The 19937-nt window shown below is 34.7% G+C and overlaps 2 protein-coding genes across 5 annotated transcripts; one reads left to right on the forward strand and one right to left on the reverse strand.

Moving 5' to 3' along the window:
- Positions 222-13487, forward strand: LOC109725683 (cellulose synthase-like protein G2). The gene is made up of 9 exons (XM_020254965.1): positions 222-710; positions 1059-1304; positions 8368-8472; positions 8936-9055; positions 9628-9840; positions 10791-10905; positions 11595-11782; positions 12362-12721; positions 12807-13487. Exons 1-9 carry the CDS (start codon positions 309-311, stop codon positions 13338-13340), a joined length of 2283 nt encoding a protein of 760 aa, XP_020110554.1. The 5' UTR covers positions 222-308; the 3' UTR covers positions 13341-13487.
- Positions 13937-19864, reverse strand: LOC109725685 (DEAD-box ATP-dependent RNA helicase 58, chloroplastic). Of its 4 annotated transcripts, none has more exons than XM_020254966.1 (10): positions 19576-19864; positions 18702-18795; positions 17793-17906; positions 17571-17693; positions 16737-16841; positions 16275-16433; positions 16091-16159; positions 15780-15869; positions 14701-14841; positions 13937-14318 (listed from the first exon to the last, which is right to left on the reverse strand). In XM_020254966.1, exons 1-10 carry the CDS (start codon positions 19803-19805, stop codon positions 14034-14036), a joined length of 1410 nt encoding a protein of 469 aa, XP_020110555.1. In that variant the 5' UTR covers positions 19806-19864; the 3' UTR covers positions 13937-14033. The 4 variants fall into 4 exon arrangements, with proteins under 4 accessions (XP_020110555.1, XP_020110556.1, XP_020110557.1 ...); XM_020254967.1 differs by lacking the exon at positions 19576-19864 and adding an exon at positions 19243-19569; XM_020254968.1 differs by lacking the exon at positions 19576-19864 and adding an exon at positions 19157-19569.

Here is a 19937-nt window from a genome sequence, read left to right on the forward strand (position 1 = left end):
GGGTATCTAAAGTTTTTTGTAAATAATTTAACAAAATATTAACGGAAAAATTGTCGAAATGATAAAAATGAAAATACAAAAAATTAATTTGATATATTTTAAATCACATGATACCGTAGAGTACTAAAATGAGAAAGTGCGAAACCACAGAAGTGGTATTATCCTTAAGTTAAAAAAAACTCAGTTTAAGGGATAAGGGGGGGAATAAAAGCAAAACCCCACTCACAACTCAAACTCCTTTACAAAGAAGAAGAAGAAGTACCCAAAACAAAAAGAAAAAAAAAAAAAGCATCATCCTTACCATCATCATGAGAAGCCACTCAAACCCAAAATCCAAAGCAGAAGCAGAAGCAGAAGGTGTTCATGACCATGACCAGCCACTCAGCAGCTGCCACGTGGACCAGCCTGCGGCCACCCTGAACCGGGTCCACACCCTCCTCCACCTTGGTGCCACTCTGCTCTTGCTGCGAGCCCGCGCCTCTTCCCTCCGCTCTTGCGGGGGCCGCCCCCTCGCGATCTTCGCGTCCTCTCTCCTCCTCCTCTCGGCCGATGCCGTGCTCGCCTTCTTATGGGCCCTCGGGCAGGCCTTCCGGTGGCGGCCCGTGACGCGCGCCGTGTATCCGGATCGGCTCTCGAAAGCGGCGGTCACGCTTCCCGCGGTGGACGTGTTCGTCGTTACAGCCGACCCGGAGAAGGAGCCGGCTGTCAAGGTATCAGTCGTTTGTCTCAAAAAACTTAAGCTACATAAGAGAAAAAAAAAAAAAAAGAAAATAGAAATCACGGTGCCCTTATTCATTTCTTTTTTTCTTTTTTTTTTTGAGAAAGAGATAAGTAGCATGCTATTCGTTTCGTTTATTTCATTTAGAAATAAACTTAGCTAGAAACGTGAATCAACTAGAATTTGAACTTGGGTCTCCGGTACCGTGCCCTTATTTATTTCAAAATGTAATCTAGTTGGGGAGCATTCGCACATTTTTATCAAGTTAAACTAAATTAGAAGCGAGTTTTTACGATCCTCGTTCTGGTATCACGTGAAATTATTATTTTATATTTAACAGGTCATGAACACGGTGATGTCGGCGATGGCGCTCGACTACCCGTCCGACAGGCTCACCGTGTATCTGTCGGACGACGGGGGTTCGCCAGTAACGTTGTTCGCAGCCAAGGAGGCGTATCGGTTCGCGAGGGCGTGGGTGCCGTTTTGTCGGCGGTATAAGATCGCGACGCGGTGGCCGGAGAAGTACTTTAGCGGCGACGAAGGCGGCGGCGACGGTGAGTTCAGAAAGGAACGGAAAAAGCTTGAGGTATTATTCATTACATATCATTCTCTCCGTTATACCATTTTGTTACTATAGTATACACGAATAATTCAATAATTAGTTAGGAAAAACCATTAATGTGAAGTAAATATTTAAAAAGTAAGCTAAATTATTGAAAATTCTTATATAAATATCTATTTTTTTAAATTTTTTTATGACTTTCAAAATTCTATATTTTAAATTCTTAACATTTCATAAATATTTTAAAAAGGATACGATGTTAACTGAGAGGACAAAATGATCAAATTATAATTACTTCTTATATAAGAAAAAAAAATAATTTTTAATATATTTTTATCATTTTGAAGGGTATTGTCAGTATAAATTATAAGAAATCGACGGAATAGTGACAAACCCTAACAAACGAGGCGCTAAATGTAACAATTTGAAATGTTGATGAAATAAAATACATATTTTTAAAAGTTAGGAAGAAAAAGTAAAAAAAAAAAGTAATTATAAAATTTTTTTTGTAATTTAGCCAAAAAAAAAGTAATTATATTCTATGCGTGCTAAACTTTATTTAATGAAATAAAAGAGCATTTTACAATAAAAATATTTATATAAGGAAAATACAAAGAAGCAACTCAATTTGTCAAAGGAAAAATCTTAAGTCACACTTAAAGATAATTTTATGTATATCAAAATATAAAAAATAATTTTTGTAAACCATCACTCCAATGTAGAATTTATATATTTCTCTATTAATTATATCCTTAATAATTTGACATGTCAAAATAAAATTTATTTTAGTGAATATCCTAGAATTCAATAAATAAAATTAATGTTCATTTATAGCTTCTTTTAATTAATTTAATTAAATCAATAGTGAATGGGGCCAAAAGCAAAGCTCATTGTATGGGACAAAAATTCTATGGGCACCAACCCCAAATTACTTAATTTGGGGACAGTCCCCGATGGGCGCCACGTGGCACACCATCCACCACTGCTCTCCCCATATGCTCTCCCAATATGGGGAGAGCAGTGGAACTTCTGGGTGCACCTGGTGCATCTATACCAGGTGCACCATAAAATTAATTTTTAATTTTTAGTTTTTTAAATTATAATTTTATGCAATACTTTATTTATTTTTTTTAGGAGTTATCATGTAGATAATATTAAAATTTTAAACTCCATTTGGTTTCGGAAAAAAAAAAGGAATAATAAAAATTATCCACGCTATTCCACGAAACCAAAAATAAATTTATTTTAAATTTTCAATTTTCTAAATCAATAATTATGAATTATAAACCATATAAATCTTAAATCATAACACATATACTAACATATTAAGTTACAATTTTAAAAAATTTTAAAAATTACAATTATGGTGCAACCTGGTATAGATGCACCAGGTGCACCCAGAAATTCCACTGCTCTCCTATATTGGGAGAGCAGTGGTGGATGGGGCGCCGCGTGGCGCCGTGGCGCCCGTGCCATGCGGCGCCCATCGGGTACTAGCCCCAAACTAAGTAATTTAGGGCCGATGCTCATAGAATTTTTGTTCCATTGTATGCATGCTACAACAATTGAATCAATTAATGCCACGTTTCTTGGACACTTTTTTTTTTTTCTTTTTTTTAACCCCTCCCATGTTAGTGTACCAAGTTGTATACTTACTAGGGTTCTCTAGAATATCCCTAGACCTAACCCAAAAAAAAAATTGGGTCTTTTTGGCAATACAAATACTATAAAAAGAAAAAAACTTTTAAAAATACTTTTTTTGAGAAATTAATGATGCTTAAAAGCATATTGAAATAATTTACCGTCATATTTAAAAGCGTCAACAAATAAAAAATTGTTAGTCATATTTAAAAGAGTCAACAAATAAAAATTCGTTATATATATATATATATAGTTGAGCTAGAATACTATCGATAGCAAACGGGCTCCGTTGCCACCCATTTGTTTTCGATGATAGAGTCTCCAAATCGACGATCGGCACCGTTGAACATGATCTATACCACTTGAAGTGTTTAGAAATCAAATTTCAAATCTTTTCGACATCATTTGCCTAATAATCAAAAGGTTTCAAAATTTGTAATTTTAATGATCGATATGAGACGTTTTCTTGTTTAACGGCGTAAAGATATCCAAATCAATTGAATTTTTGTTAGAAAATTCTTTAAACTATTTAAAACAAGATCTATACTCTCGATCTTGACTACAAGACTCCTATCATTATTTTTTAAAGAATATTCATTTTCAGTCGTTCATTTTTGTATCCACTCGATGGATAAGAAAACAATATCAAAAAAATATGAAATTTGATTTCTAGATACTTCAAATGGTATAGATCATGTTCAACGGTGTCGATCGTCGATTTAGAGGCTCCATCATCGAAAACAAATGGGTGGCAACGGAGTCCATTTGCTACCGATAATATTCCAGTTCAACTCTATATATATAGAGCAAAGTTTTGAAATATATTTCAATATTTTGAAGCGTTGAAAAATTAAAATAATAGTGCAATTTATCTTTCAATTAATTGGTTTGATATAAAAAACAACGGTTCATATATATGACGATACTTTTGAAATGTCGGTATTTGGTATACAGTAGCATCGTCAAAGAAACATCGTTATAATAAAAATTTTTTTTTTTTGATAAGAGAACGAAAAAACTTAAATTTGTTTCACTATAGTTTACCACAGTTTTATTTTATCATCCTATAATTTAAAGTTTTAGTTTTGTTTTACTAAATAGATCTATTGGTAATTAAACAGAATTAAATAGAATAGTTATTCAATCTACTATATATTAAACACATTAAGGACCTCACTTATATATGATGGGGCCAAGGGCCAGTTGTGAAAAAATAAGATAAAAATATATAAAACTTATCTGAGCGATGAATCATTTTAATTCAACTATTTGACATTTCACAAATTTCTTTTTAGTATTTATTTTTTTTTAAAATTTGTTTGATTTAAGTCATTTAATGATTCTTTTGACACAAAATTTAAATTGCTGGTTAAGCCTGCAAAGATAAATAATATGTTCAAAATTATTAATTGGCTCAGGTAAAATAAATAAAAAAAATTAGATGGTAAGATTAAAATTTTATTTTTAATTATTGGATTGTAAGATAAAAATGGATAATAAATCAGGTAAATTTCACATATTTTTATCTAAAATTAATTAAAATTAATTAGGCTATTTTAGAATGATCTGTCGATAGAGTTTCTATTATGTGTTTTTATTTAATAATATAAAAAAGGGTAAATTTCAAATACCACTCCGTAATTTCACACTTTCTTATTTTAATACCCTATGGTTTAAAGTATATCAAAATTTTATTTTTTTTTCTTTTCGTCAGTCCCTCTATTAATTTTTTCTTAAATTATATAAAAAAAAATTTAGATAACCCGTCTATAGTTTATTGAATATTCACTATAGTATATTTAAGTTTTAACTTTATCACTGATTTAACGAAAAAAATAAATAAAAAAAAATAAAAAGAGAAAAATAAAATTATAGAGTAAGTAAGTAATATACTTTAAACTATAGGGTACTAAAGTGAGAAAGAGTTTTCTAAAAAAAAAAACCACTAGATTGAGTCTAATTAAGCTGCTTTTGACTAAAGCTTTTTGTCTTTTTATGGCTTGAGCATCCAATTTTGACCAAAACTTTTTGTCCCTCTTTTTTTTAAGAGAAAATTCTTAGGTTATTTTATTAGCAAATTAAAAGTACATTAAAGGGCACAATAGAGTTAGACAAATTAAACTTTTTGTCCTTTTATAGGTTGTAAAAGTCCACATTATCAATTAATTTAGTTTAAAAAAACAAAAACAAACAAACAAACAAAAACAAACAAACAAAAAAAAGAAAAAGAAAAAAAGAAGTACATGCGTATTGGAAACTAATTAATGCCAGTTTCTTTCATTCAAGAATCTACAAAGCTTTAATTAAAGCATTAAACCATTTATGATGACTGTTTGTAACATTTATCCTTTTCAGGCTAAAATACAAATTTTTTTATAAATATTTATTTATTTTTAACTTTTGAAACTTATAATTATTTTTTAAAATTTTAAATTAATCACTAATAATAAGAGCACGTTTGGTTTACGACTTGTAATATTTCAGTAATATTTTATATTTTTTTGTTAAAAATATTTATATTATTATTATTTAACTTAAGTTAGTTGTGAAAGATGCTGGTAAAATACTATTATCATTATAGATTTTTTAGTGATAAGAATACTAGATTATTACAGAGTTATGAGATACTTTTATTTTCACACTTTTATTGAGATTAATTATTAGTATTCTATTAATAAGAATTTACAGGTTCCTAACAATTTCCAAACCCAAGTGATCGTAATAATATATTAAGGCCCTGTTTGGATGCATAGTTAAAAAACTCCATAGGATTTTTATTCTGTAGTTTTGGTCTAAATGAAATACGGAATTCCGTAACTACAAAAAAATTCCACAGCTTCATTTTTAAGCTGTTTGGATGCAGATCATACAATTCCACAGTATTTATAACAATTAAATCTTTAAAATTTTAAAATTCAAAATTCAAAATTCAAAATTCAAAATTTAAAAATAAAATTTTAACAATTAAAATTNAAATTTGAAAGTTGAAATTTGAAATTTGAAATTTGAAGTTTGAAGTTTGAAGTTTGAAGTTTGAAATTTGAACTTTTTGAAATTTGAAATTTGAAAGTTGAAATTTGAAATTTGAAAATTGAAAATTGAAATTTGAAATTTGAAATTTGAACTTTTTGAAATTTGAAATTTGAAATTTAAAATTTAAAATCAAAATTAAAATTTAATTTTAAAATTTAAAATCTTGAGATTTAAAATTTTATGTTGAAATTTAAAATTAAGAAATTGATACATCTTTGGGAGCTCAAAATGGTGGAATTTTTTTTCTTTGGTTAAAGTGGATTGTAAGTTTACTCTATTTTTTGGAGTATAGTATAACTATACTTCAAAAATTATGTTATTCTTTTTTGTTCCAAACGCTTCATAGGATTATTTTCCTACCAGCGTAGCATAGTTTAACTATGCTACGTTTTTAGAGGTATCCAAACGGGGCCTAAGTGTAGAGTTAGTGAGCTACATATTATGCTTTCGAAAGTATAAATGAGCTGATACTTTCGACTTTTTGACTTTTAGATCAAGAATTATAGGACTAAGATGATAATGACCCTCTCAAGGATTTAGTGGCCGTTTAGGGTTTAGTGGTCATCCTAGAAAAATAATATTAATCCAATGCTAGAAAATGATCAAATGATTGATCTAAATGTTGAAAAATTAGAAGCACCACATCAGTGGTGCTTTCAGAAGCACCACAGTAGGACCCATAAGTTAATAACAAACGTGCTGTGCTAAATATAAAATATACGATATTTTCAAAATATTACAAATCTTGAACCAAATAGCTTATGAACTCTTAATTCTTGTAATTTTTAGGATTATGTAAATAAGAAGCCAATCCATACTTTATGAATTTAATCGCGCAACTCGTGTATTATTCTAAAGAAAACAAGTTAGTAGTGTGTTGTATTGTTTCATGCTTTGTCAATCGTAGAGAGCTTGAATTTCTTCAAAGAGAGCGAAATATCTATACCTTGAATTAATTAATCAAAGATGAGTTTTTGTAACTATCCAGTCCACTAGCAACAATAACTCGTTGGGCCCAAACACCAGCCCTAAATGTTTAAGCCCCAGTTATCCAAAATCACCTTATCTTTCAGACTCTATCTCAACTAAGACTCGCTACACATTTCCGGCCGGTGAACTGGCTCTGATACTAAATATAACGACCCAGCCCACTAGCAACAACAACTCGTTGGGCCCAACCACTGGCCCAAAATACTTAAGCCCAGTTATTAATACTAGTGTCTAAGTCTCTTATATACCCAATCATATCCCCATTCCTATCTGATGTAGAATTATTGGGGTGTGATAGTTTTCATTCTATCGCAGTTTATTCTCTGTTTTTTATACTTTCACTAACAATTTGAAGCTTCTGCTGCTGCAGTGAAAAGTAGAAGTTTGATTTTGAATCGCAGAAGTTAGCATAAGCTCTAATTTCATACTTTTAATTTTTCCGATTTTCTTAACAGTAGTACTCAATCTTGTTGATGCTTTTGTAAGTTTTAAATGATATATAACAAGAACATTTTTTGGAAAATGAAAGATATATTACTAGTTAGTCCTAGTAATATCATGATATTGCGACTTGGTCCTTAAAGTAATGTATGTATATATGCACGTACATTAATTTCTCTGTACTTTCTCACATATTGCAATTGCATTCTAAATGAAACAAAACAAACGATTAATTTCATACACGTCCCTGTAAACATAGTGAATGATAAATATATCTCTACAAAATTTAACTTTCATATGTTGTTCCTGCAAAAGTCCCGTTATTTTTAAATATGTTCCTCTGGTTTGTTACCGTTAGAGAACCGTTAGAGAATTATTTATATTTTCAATTTTGTCATCACAAGTATATCTCTCCAAAAGGCATAACAGTATAATATAAGGGGATAAAAATGTTAAAAACTAACCAGTGTTAAGTATTTAACTTATGGTTAACTAAATTTTTTCTTACGGATTCTAACGGCCGGGACATATTTGAAAATATAAGGATTTTTGCAGGAACAACATATAAAAGTTGAACTTTGTAGGAATATATTTGCTACTTACTATGTTTGTAGGGATCTGTATGAAATTAACCAAAAAAATAATATAACGCTTGAATATTATTATATATATGTACATTAAATTTAAATTCGCACGAAAATTTAGACATTTCCAATTGCAGCTTTAGAGAAATTTATTGTGTTAATATAAAATTATGTGTATCAAGCTCCAACATATTAATGGCTAAGGTATTTTCACTTTTCCTTCAAAAATATCTTTTAATTTGATATTTTCTCATGATTATTTGTAACATATATATAATTTGAAGATCAAATTATATGTTACAATGACCACCCAAATAAAAAAATAAAATCATATGATAACATTTAGAATCACTTGAATCACTTGAATAAATGGATTTAAGTAATGCTTAACTCCGCAGATTATGTATGAAGATTTTAAGGAGAGCGTAAAAAAGGCGAAGGACAAAGCAATTGCGAATGGAGATTTCGCGAAAACCGCTCGCAATCGTCCTCCTCGCATCGAGGTAATTTCATTAATCTGCGTTAAAATCTCGTCGCGCATTTGTTTAAATTGAATTTCCTCATCACAAAACTTGTTCTAACAGTGTTTTTATATATTTTTTTCCTTTTTCTTTATTGAGCTTGTAATGTTACTTTAGCATAAGTAACTACTTTAACTTTGAAAACAAATATTAGAAATACAACCCTATAACTTTGCTAATAAGTAAGAAGCATTAAAGTACACAATTCAATTATATTTTAACATTAAAATCAATAAACTTGAAGATAATTAACTCCTAATATCTTGTACATTTTGTAGGTTAAAATTTCACTAATCCACAATATATATATATNTATATATATATATATATATATATATATATATATATGCAGTTCATTTCTATTGTAGAAATTTATCTATATTATGATAAATGCATTTATTTTTAGTTTTTTTTTTCTCTTAATTTGGTGTTGATCATAATCTAGGTTATTAAAGATGAACAAGAAGAGGAACAAGATGATCAAATACCTTCACTAGTTTATGTTGCTCGCGAAAAGCGAAAGAATTATCCTCACCACTTCAAAGCTGGTGCACTAAATGTTCTTGTGAGTTTCCTATTTCTTTTCTTTCTTTTTTTTTTTCCTCTCTTTATAATCTTGATTTTCTATAGTTTAGTGTAAAACATCGTTCTGTAATAGCTTAAGCTTTTGAAGAAAACAATCCAGTTGCCTCGCATGGTATTTGTGCGCGAGGTCGTGAGTCTAAATTTGATGTTGGTGATTGTCTACAAGGTGTAATCAAATGTGCTTCATCGATCTTTGTCGTCGACGTAGTGATGAAATAGTTTGCATTTATTTAAGGGGTTTTTGCTTATTTATCCCCGTTTACTATTCAAAATTTTTAAATTTATTCTGAAATCACCAAAATATCTTTCTAAATCGCAGATCCCATTAGTAAACACTAGAGGTTTGGGGATATGTGAAGGAATTTGAGAAATTAATAAGGGTATTTTGGTCAACCAAGAATATGTCGTCAGATATTTTCAAGTTTTGAAGGGTATATTAGATATTATCCCTTGATACTATCTGAACAAGTGACCTAAACGCGCTTTTCATAACTACCCTTAAAGAAAAGCTTGGACATTGCTGTTCTCTGACAGTTTAAGCTTTTTCTGCAGCTTCGCGTCTCGAGCACGATCAGTAATTCGCCCTACGTACTGGTGCTGGACTGCGACATGAGCGCGAACGACGCTCTCTCGCTCCGGCAGGCGATGTGCTTCCACCTTGATCCCAGACTGTCCCCTTCCTTGGCCTTTGTTCAGTTCCCTCAGAAGTTCCACAACATCAGCAGGAATGACATTTACTGTGCTGAACTCAGATCAATCTTCAAGGTACAACTATTACAGCACAAACTTCTCCTTTATAACAAACAAAAAATTTGTGTAATATGCATGGATACCTCTTAACTATAGCTTCTTGAGTTCAAACGCTCTAACTAACATGTTGTTTGATTTCAGTTAAGTTACAGAAGGGAATAAATTCTTATGGAAAGCACGGTCTCCGTATAGTTTTCTTAAAAAAAAGCTTTTCCAAAAAAACTACTTTTTATGCAAAGTAAACGAAAAAAAAAAAAAGGGGACCGACCGTCCCTAGAGCAAGTGGCAAAGGGCTTGGTGGTTGGTATCCGAGACCGAAGTTCGAATCCTAGTTGATTCACATTTCCAGCTAAGTTTATTTCTAAATGAAATAAACGAAGCGGGTAGCGTGCTACCTATCTCTCTAAAAAAAAAAAAAAAAAAAAGGGGATAAATTTCAAATACCACCCTGTGGTTTCGCACTTTATCACTTTAGTATCATGTGGTTTAAAGTGTATCAAGTTAGTGTTATGTGGTTTCATTTTTATCTTTTCGTCAGCTTTTTCGTTAATATTTCGTTAAGTTATATACAAAAAACTTCAGATACCCCACCTAGGTTTATTGAATATTCACTTGAATACCCTTTAGTTTTAACTTTGTCACTGATTTAATGAAGAAAACTAGTGGAATCGATAATAAAAAGATAAAAATAAAACCACAGGACACTAAATTGATACACTTTAAACCACAGAGTATTAAAGTGAGAAAGTGTGAAACCATAGAAGTGGTATTTGAAGTTTTTCCAAAAAAAAAAAAAAAAAAAAAAAAACTTTTCCAGCAAGATGGATTCTTCATGGGGATCCAAACATATCTCCTAATTTCTGATGGAATTTTCTGAAGTCCATGGAAAGTGTAAATTAGATTCGATGAAATGGTTGAAATTTTTTAAGTATGATAATTAATGGTCAGTATATTGTTCTTCTTAGATTCTATGGAAAGGTTGTGATGGTCTCAGAGGGCCAATACTCTCTGGAACTGGGTTTTACATCAGGAGGGATGCTTTATATGGAGCCAAACCAACTCACACATCAACAAAAGAAGGTAACTTAGATTCTATATTAAGGCTCCTCGCACTTTAGCTCGTCTCAGTTACCTCGCTGCGTTAAAAATTGCATTAATTTACCGACCGTCTCTAGCGCGAGTAGCAAAGGTCTTGGTGGTTGGTACCTGAGGTCTCCAGTAGTTGATTCATATTTCCAGCTAAGTTTATTTCAAAATGAAATAAACGAAGCAGATAGCATGCTGCCTATCTCTCAAAAAAAAAAAAGCATTAATTTTCCCCTCCTAGACTTTGCCATATCCCAAATAGCTTTAGCCATTGGCAAAAATAAGTTTTTAGATAACAAGTAATGCAATAGAATCATATGAATTGATATACAATAGCTCAGTAAGTTATCACTTTTAATAGTATTAGCAGAATAGGAGATCTCTTTTATCTGAACTTTTTTTTTCTTTTTTTTTTTTTGAGTTGCAAATTAGACAGGCGTTGATATATATGGAACAATACGATATGCAAACTCATTTTAGCGTAGTTTTACAATCTGGATCTATTTGAATAGCGGCAAAGTACATACTGACAACTGACGTAATTTTTAATACAGAAGTGTGATTGAGAGCGCGACGTACTATTTTACCCAAGTTTATTCTTATGTAGCTCTAATTAGATAATGATGTATCATATCATCTGCAATTATTATTTGTACTAAAGTTTGGTTTGCATATATTGGTAGAGTTCAAATCTATGGAGATCTCAGAATTGAAACAAAGGTTTGGCACCTCAAATGAGTTCACAGCTTCATTGAGGGAGAAAAGCAAAAGTGAGCTCAGTAAAAGGAGTGGAGCATCACACACTGTTCCACAAGAGGCAATGCGTTTGGCTTCATGTGCATATGAGAGTGATACTCAATGGGGTGAACAGGTAAAGTTTCAAACAATGTGAACCCAAACACAAACACATCTACATGATTTTGGCTCGAACAGAGCAGAAATTTTACTAAAGTGCTATTTGAGAAGAGATGTTTGAAAAGGCATTAAAATTTTTGTTACTGTAATGTCTCTAATAGTTTCTAGCTGCGACAGATATAGAAGATCAAATTAGATCCTTTGATTTTGGAGTGCCAGCTTTCGGGGGCTGAAAAGCTCATCTTAACTTCCTATCGTACAAAAAAAAGCTCCAAAATTTCGTAGTTGCCAAAAGCTTGACTAGCGGTGGCTTCAACCAAAAGCAAAAGTACATCAAACAAAAGTTTTGTAGAAAGCATATCTTATGCTTATAGTGTGGGATGCGTCTTGCATAGCGCCACGTGGCTGATCAGAGACATGCACGTAAATAAGTAAGGTTTTCACATTTTTCTTCGTTAAATGTTGTAGCAATCCCTACCGCCCGAAAGATATTCATAGGAGGGGTGAAATAAGCTCTTCAGACATGGCTGTAGCTGAAAGTAAAAGCAAAAGCCAGGGCGACCAGTCTACTGACTCTTCGTTTCTCTCTCTTCAGGTAGGGTTCTTGTACGGCTCCCTCGTCGAGGACTACTTCACAGGCTTCCACCTCCACTGTCGCGGCTGGACCTCCGCATACTGCGATCCGCCACTGAGGCCGGCGTTCTTGGGTAACGCGCCGACCAACTTCCACGACACGCTCGTGCAGCACAAGCGGTGGATGACCGGCCTACTCGAAGTCGGTGTCTCGAAGTATTGCCCCCTTATTTTCGGAATGCGAATAAGCTCTTGGCGGTCGACACTTCAAAGCATGTGCTATGCTTGGCTTGCGTTTGATGCACTATATGCTTTCCCTTTATTGGTATATGGCATTGTTCCACAGCTGTGCTTCTCCAAAGGGGTCGCCGTGTTCCCCGCGGTACGTGTGAGGACGTTTTACTTGTGTTTGATTTCACGTAAAACTATCGAAAACTTCTTTCGGACGTAAAACTATCCACTTACAGGCCTCGAGCTCGCAGTTCCCCATCTTCGCGATAGTTTACGCATCAGCGATGCTTCAACATCTAGCGGAAGTGATCGTCTCCCGAAGAACCCTCGCGACGTGGTGGAATGAGCAGAGATTCTGGATGCTGATTGCAGTCACGAGCTATCTCTTCGCCTGCGTGGACGTTTTCGCGAAGCTGATCGGCGCGAGGGCCATCGACTTCGACGTCACCAACAAGGCGGTTGACGAGTCCCAGATCAAGATGTTCGATGACGGTGTGTTCGACTTCAGAGGGGCGTCGGTGATCCTCCTCCCTGCGACGACGCTCAGCTTGCTCAACGCGGGGGCGCTAGTGCGCGGAGGATGGAGAATGGTTGCAGAGAGCAAGTTCGACGAGCTGTTCGGGCAGCTCTTCCTCATGTGCTTCGTTTTCGCAATCAGCTACCCGTTGCTAGAAGGGATCTTCGTCCGGAGAGATGCCGGACGAGTCCCGACGCGCATCACGATGTGGTCGATCGCGCTGAGTGCCGCACTGCTGTATTTGCTTGGTTGAGGGGAGCATTTTGATCAGATTAAATTCATAAAAATTTGGTTTTTACAAAAAAGTAATCTTCTGTTCTTGAAGTAATGTAACGTATATGGGTTTTTCGTAGCCCCCACAAAACTTCTTTTTTACGGCCCCAGCAAATTTATATTTGCAGAATTGCCCTTCTCTTTACCATGCGAGCATCATGTTGGACAGAAAAGAGCCATGTTCAGATAAACAAGATGATCCAATCACCGTATTTAAGCATCATGTTGGACAGGAAAGAGTCATATTAAGTTGAACACGATGATCCAGCCACTTTGTTTAAATACAATGATTAGGTTAATGTGTTCATATCCACACGCAAGTCCGTACAACAATAATCCAATCAGTATTTAAACGATGTGACTTGATTACCGTGCTCAACTTAAAAACACCCACAATAGTCCACTCCTATCCAACGTGGCGCTCCCGTCGTAGGGAGATGATCATTTCTGCAAATATAAATTTGTTGGGACCAATGGACCATTTGTCAAAAAAAAAAGTTTTGAGAGGACTAAATGCAAAAAAAGCCCTAAAGCTATACGACAAAGACCCCCTAAACTTTAGCAATTTTGTAAACAGACATCCGAACTTCTAATTTTGGCAATTAGACCCACTAAATTTTAATTTTGCAAAAAGTTCTTTCGAGTTTTGAGCACATGTACAGGGGTAGGAGGTTCAGCTCAGGGTTTTGAGATAATCCAAGGACAATTCTTCGCATTTAAACATCAACTCATTCTCAAACCTTTGGAGCACGAACCGCTCCGCCGGAGCAATGAGAGTCGTGACGCTGTACGCTTCCTTGGAGAATGGCACTCGCCCCGTCCGTCCGGCGCGGTGGAGGTAGCCGACGGCACTTTTGGGGAGATCGAAGTTGTATATGTGAGTGGTTTGCGGTAGGTCAAACCCTCGGCTTGCTATGTCTGTCGAAACTAGTAAGCAACCTTGTTGTTGCCTCATTTCCTAAAGAAGAACAATAAGTACTCGGATAGTAGAATCAAATTCATATATGATCATATGACATGGTACGTAATCGCAGAACTGCGGTGTAGAACTAATTGTGAATGATTGTTGGGGTATAAAAGAAAAGGAAAAATTTTCAAATCACTTCTAAACATCCAAGGTTCCAGCTCTCTAGTTTGGTTTCGGTATCAGTGTAGGTTTCCAGAATCTGGGCTTTCTAGTTTCAGCGTTCTTGGTAGTTTCTGCTTCCGGTTTCTAATGCTGGAATGAAAGTTCCGAAGTATATGCGACATGAGAACTTAAACCAAAAATAATCTATGAAAACTTTTCGTTGCGAGCGCAATAATAATATGTAATTGGAGTAGCAATTAAGAACACTTACAGAGAATGAGGTAGCCCGAGCATTGAAATTCATATCTTCTTCAAGGAGAAGGACCTCCAGGGGTCCGCTGTATGAAGCTTTAAGGAATTCGATAACAAGGGTTGTCGACGGAAGCTCTCCGGCTCTTTTCGATTTCTCTGACTAGCAAGAATTAATATACTGTAAAGTCAAACAAGAGAACACGGAAGCTACAGATCATTTATGGTGAAAAAACTAGTTTATTCATCATTTACGAAGGGGATAAAGTATGCCAGTAGTCCCAAAATACTCGAGTTGCTATTATTCCCAATTTGTCTCAATGATGCCTCAAATTCTATGCCGAGATTTGATTCCAATAGTAGTTTGAGCTATTGAATATATGATCAGGGGCCGAATGCAACTCGACGAACTCGAATCGCCTAACAAAGGAATTAATTCAAGTCCTGAGTACTAGATGAACTTGAAAATATCCATGATAATCGCCATTTGACAAGAAATTTTCACTCCGAGCTACATTATAATCCATCTCGCACCATGAAAACATTCAGGAGAATATCCTATCAGGCCGCCTAATTGATAGATGCAGATTTCTTTGATAATGGGAGTTAAAAGAGTTTTTGTTCATGACAATCAGTGTGGAATTCAAGTAAGATGCCGCATCATTTCCTTCATAAGACTAGCACTGCCCAATTTTGAGCCCACTGCATGCTTGACAGAAAACCAAATTTAAGATTACTTGATTCAATCTTCAAGCATGCTGTCAAAAGTAATTATTTGTTGAAGAGTGGAAAGTATGTTCAGAAAACTAAAATAAATAAAGGAGGATACCCCAAGTTTACTAATATAACCCCAACTGGCCATGCAACGACACAAGTTGACGTGAATTTCTAAATGTCACGACTTTTCAATTCAAAGTTCAACAATTCCGCAGTTCACAATATGCAGAAAAGAATGTATCACAGAATTAAGTGAAGCATGAATCCAAAAAATTACACGAAAAGCTAATTGATAATAAGACAACAAGTTAATGTACATTAAGGGGTATTATTATATTTCAATCAAAAGGGCATAAAAATAACAAAAAGTTAAGAGCCACAAACCTGATCAGCAACAAATATTATTCCAGATTTAGGAGCATCTCTCTCAAGCAAGCAGAGCAGAGTACGCAATCTGTCCTTTTTACTGCATATCTGGAACGATAAACAGATCAACACATCCAAAACCACATCAAACCTTTCGAATAATGAAAGAATGGTTTTATGAAACTTTGTATTCTAAATGTATTAGAAACAACTTTATCAGATGCTAATGCGATTCAAAACAAAATGCGTGTTGAAAGAGAAAACAAAAGTAAATAACCAGAGAGATCAATATCGATGGTTTCCCTTTAAAGTTTAAAGCAGGTGCTCACCACATATTTGTGATGTAGGTGTGAAGGCATAGGTTCAACAGGATTGACATGGACATGAACCACATCATTCTGCATCAAGAAGACAATCAGCATACAGAAAGACCAAGGTATTTCTACCACTAACGTATGTTAACAACGCAACATAATGAAGCCATGGTGAAGTGAGAGTAGAAATTGGAAAAACCTTCGTCCACTTCTGTTGCGCGCAGTCATATAGAAAATGGTTGTGTTGGGGAATTGATGCGCTAGCAAAAACAGTTTGCCGACTTTCAATTGTTGAATAGGCAGTCAAGAGCTTGCGGAGAGAGTACCCTTGCTTCGATGAACTGAATATAAAATCCGCCTATCAAGAGAAGAAGTCCTCGCAAAATTAATCTTTTGTGAGAAAAAATTAGGTATTGGGTAGGAAACACCAAGTAAATGTACAGATGACGCCCTCTCCCAGCAACTCTCAATTATAATCATTGCATTGACTGCCAATACTAATATTACTTCAACTTTCACTAAAATAGCATATCACACAAACTGATTGTCTCTAGCACTAATTAGGAGGCTAACCGACACACGCTCAAATCCCTTCTAATCACAATTACATTTTAAAAGCTTGATAATGTGATGTTAATGTATATATGGTAATAGAAATCACCTCATCAATAACCAATACCCGCATAGCTTCCAGCTTCAAAAGATGTTTCTCAAGCATTTGACACAAGCTCCCTATAGTCGCTACAACTATCTCAGGGGGCTCTGCCTGAAAAGAAATTAACAATATACAATATTAGTACAGATATGAACCTTCCACATGGAATAAAGATAACTTTTATGAGCATGCGAGTTACAACATTAGTTAAAAACTATGATGACGATACAAATTTACATGTATGGGGAAAAAAAAAGAGCATTATCAGTATTAAGTGAAGTGGAAAATCGCAGTAGCATTTTTTTACCACATATCAAATAATTCACCATCCGAAGTTTGATAAAGTTCATGCAAATCGGGTAACTAATATAGCCAGAGGCAAAAAGATGCAAGGTTTCCTCTCTTACTCAACAATACGCCAGCAGAATATTATAATGGATAAAACACAGAATAGTTAACAATAATAAAAAAGTAACAAAAGCAATTACAAAGGAGAAAGGGAAGAACAGTGATAGAAGACTAGAATGAAGGGAAAAAAAGATAGAAGGCAGGAAGAAAAGGGTCTAATCCATCTCTTACTCATTTAAATTTAAAATTATTATTATAGCCTATAATTGGATAGTGAATTGCTCATCAGTCTTCTGTCATACTAGGCCTGAAAAGTCCTCCGAGTATCATAGAAGAACAAACTATAATACCAAAATATAACATCTTTAATCTTCAGTTTGATTACTTCTTCAAAATTCTGTCCTTCAGATTGATTTTGGTATGGGCAGATCCTCGACTACTAACGAAAAGATAAAGTGGTACAATTAAATCTCTTATGGAGATAAACAATACCTTTAACCAGCTCTTTTGCCTCTTTAACATTCCACCATCTAGCAAAGCCATAACAGTGCAAGCCCTCTGCATCTCTTCCATTCCTGCTGGCTTCGCGGCCAGCATTCTAGCAACTTTCGCAACCTTAAAGGGGCAACAAGAAATGAAAAGATCAAAATACAAAAGTTTTATCAAGACAATTGTAGTTACAACATAAATAGCAGTAATCTGCAAGGCACATACTTGCATACCAAGCTCCCTAGTTGGGACAACTATCAGTGCTTGTACAGCCGACCTTCTAAAGTCTAAAGCTGAAAATATTAGCAGTAAGTATGCCAACGTTTTGCCTGAACCTGTCTAGAAACACATTATAGTGCAACATCAGCAAATTTTAAAAATAGAGGGATAAAAGCTAAATCTAAATTATTAGAATCTACGTGATACAAAGCATCATAAATGTCATACGGGAATGGATCAGCTCAAACGGAAATATGTGATATGAGCATCTCGCCAAACTTAGACGCTTAGAAAGAAATATCAATTTCAGTCAGTGATTCGGTTCTATATATTTTGTCCTTGATTTGGTTTCCTTTCTAAATTTCAGACTTTTCTTATTATACCAAGTTTCTTCAACTATACATAGAAGCTCTTCTACAAGCATGCTAAAATAGAATTATTTGATAGAGATAGAATAACGAACAAAATAAATATCTTTGTACTTGGAGAAAGAGTAAAGTTTTCGAACTTTTGAATGTGATATGTTATAACTTTTGAAATTTTCGGCAGTAATCTGTAAAACGTTAAAGTTCAGGGGTCCGAGATATACGAATACGAATACGAATACAAGGTACGTTGAAGCTGAGAATCGCTCATGAGTTGCATGAACATAAACAGCAACACATACTGCTCATGCAAGTCCTTCTGTTGCTGCAAAAAGGATCTTTTCGCACTAAATTGTTAAACAGGTATGCCGACAATATAACTGGCCATAAACATGTGTTGAGCATTCACAAGAGCCTTCTCGAACTTGACTATCGCAAAAGCCAATGCTTACATGGAAATCAATGACCAGATATTGAATGAATATACTTTCAGATGCCATATAGAATTAAGATGTTAATACAAGACAATTGCTTGAAACAAAATTTTTACCTGAGCATGAAGTACACAGTCCCTTCCGGACAATAGAATTGGTAAGGCTTGTTCTTGAACGTCAGTAGGCATGACATATCCAATCTCTTCAGCCCTGGACAACAGAAAATAAGTCGAATATTCTCATGATCAAAAGTTAATAACAAGAAAACTACTTTCAAGGGTAAAGCTTACAGCATGAAAGGCAAACAAAACTGATGGCCTTTTATACTTAATATACACCATAACGTGCATTTTGGCACGATTAATGCTATACAATCATCATTGCTAAATATTATAATCATTTGATCATCGCCCGACAGTTCGGAGAGGTAGATGCAGTTGGATTTACAGTAGTTACATTTGCATCTAGTCTAAAGAGTGCCGCAACCATAATATATACATTTATTTAGAACTAGCCGTTGGAAGTTGCATTTGTGAATCTTGTTACTTCATATCTGGGATGGTTAAATTACCTCCAAAAAAGAGAAATTTCTCCCTTTTTTTTTTCCTTTTTTCTTTCTTATATACAAGAGATGAGTACCAGTTGTTCCATTTCCACCTAAGTCCGAGTTCAACTTGGATCAAAATGCAGCATTTGGGCCTTCATTTGCAATTTAAACCATACTATTTACGCGCAACAGCAACATCATCATCAACAACAACAATAACAAACAAACAAACAAAATAAAAACTTTTGAGTTTGCATGCAATTGCAAATTCGACTAAAACTGCAGATAACTAAGCAGTTTCAAAAAACTATAAGTTTGTTTGCTCCGTTTATTCCATTTATCTGATTCTTAATTCATCATCCACACGTTCCCAAGCATAAAACAATAGGGGAAATTAAGAGGAGGAGGGGGGAGGGGGTAGGGGGGGCACGGAGGAGAGGAACCTCTTTAGAACGTGATCGGGAACGCGCCCATCGCAGACCTCGCGGAGCGTCCGAGCTCGACACCGACCACCCTCTTCGTCGACGCGGACGCCGCGGGAAATGGTGGAGAGGGCCCTTCTCCGGAGCCTAGGGTTTGGGCAAAGGGAGGAGGAGGAGGAGGAGAAGGGGGTGAGGAGGAGGACGTGGGTGGGAGGGGTTGCGGAGGAGGCCACGGCCATGGCCATCGCCATGGACGAAGACGAAGAAGAAGCAAAGAGTGATGCGAGTTCGAATGGGTTATGCGAAGCGAAGAAGAAGATGAGAACTTTTGCGCGAGTGTCCCTGTAAAATGATTAAATTGCGAATTGTGTTTTAAAAAAGTT

The sequence above is a fragment of the Ananas comosus genome, linkage group 20, assembly GCF_001540865.1.
Source record: "Ananas comosus cultivar F153 linkage group 20, ASM154086v1, whole genome shotgun sequence".
NCBI lineage: Eukaryota > Viridiplantae > Streptophyta > Magnoliopsida > Poales > Bromeliaceae > Ananas > Ananas comosus.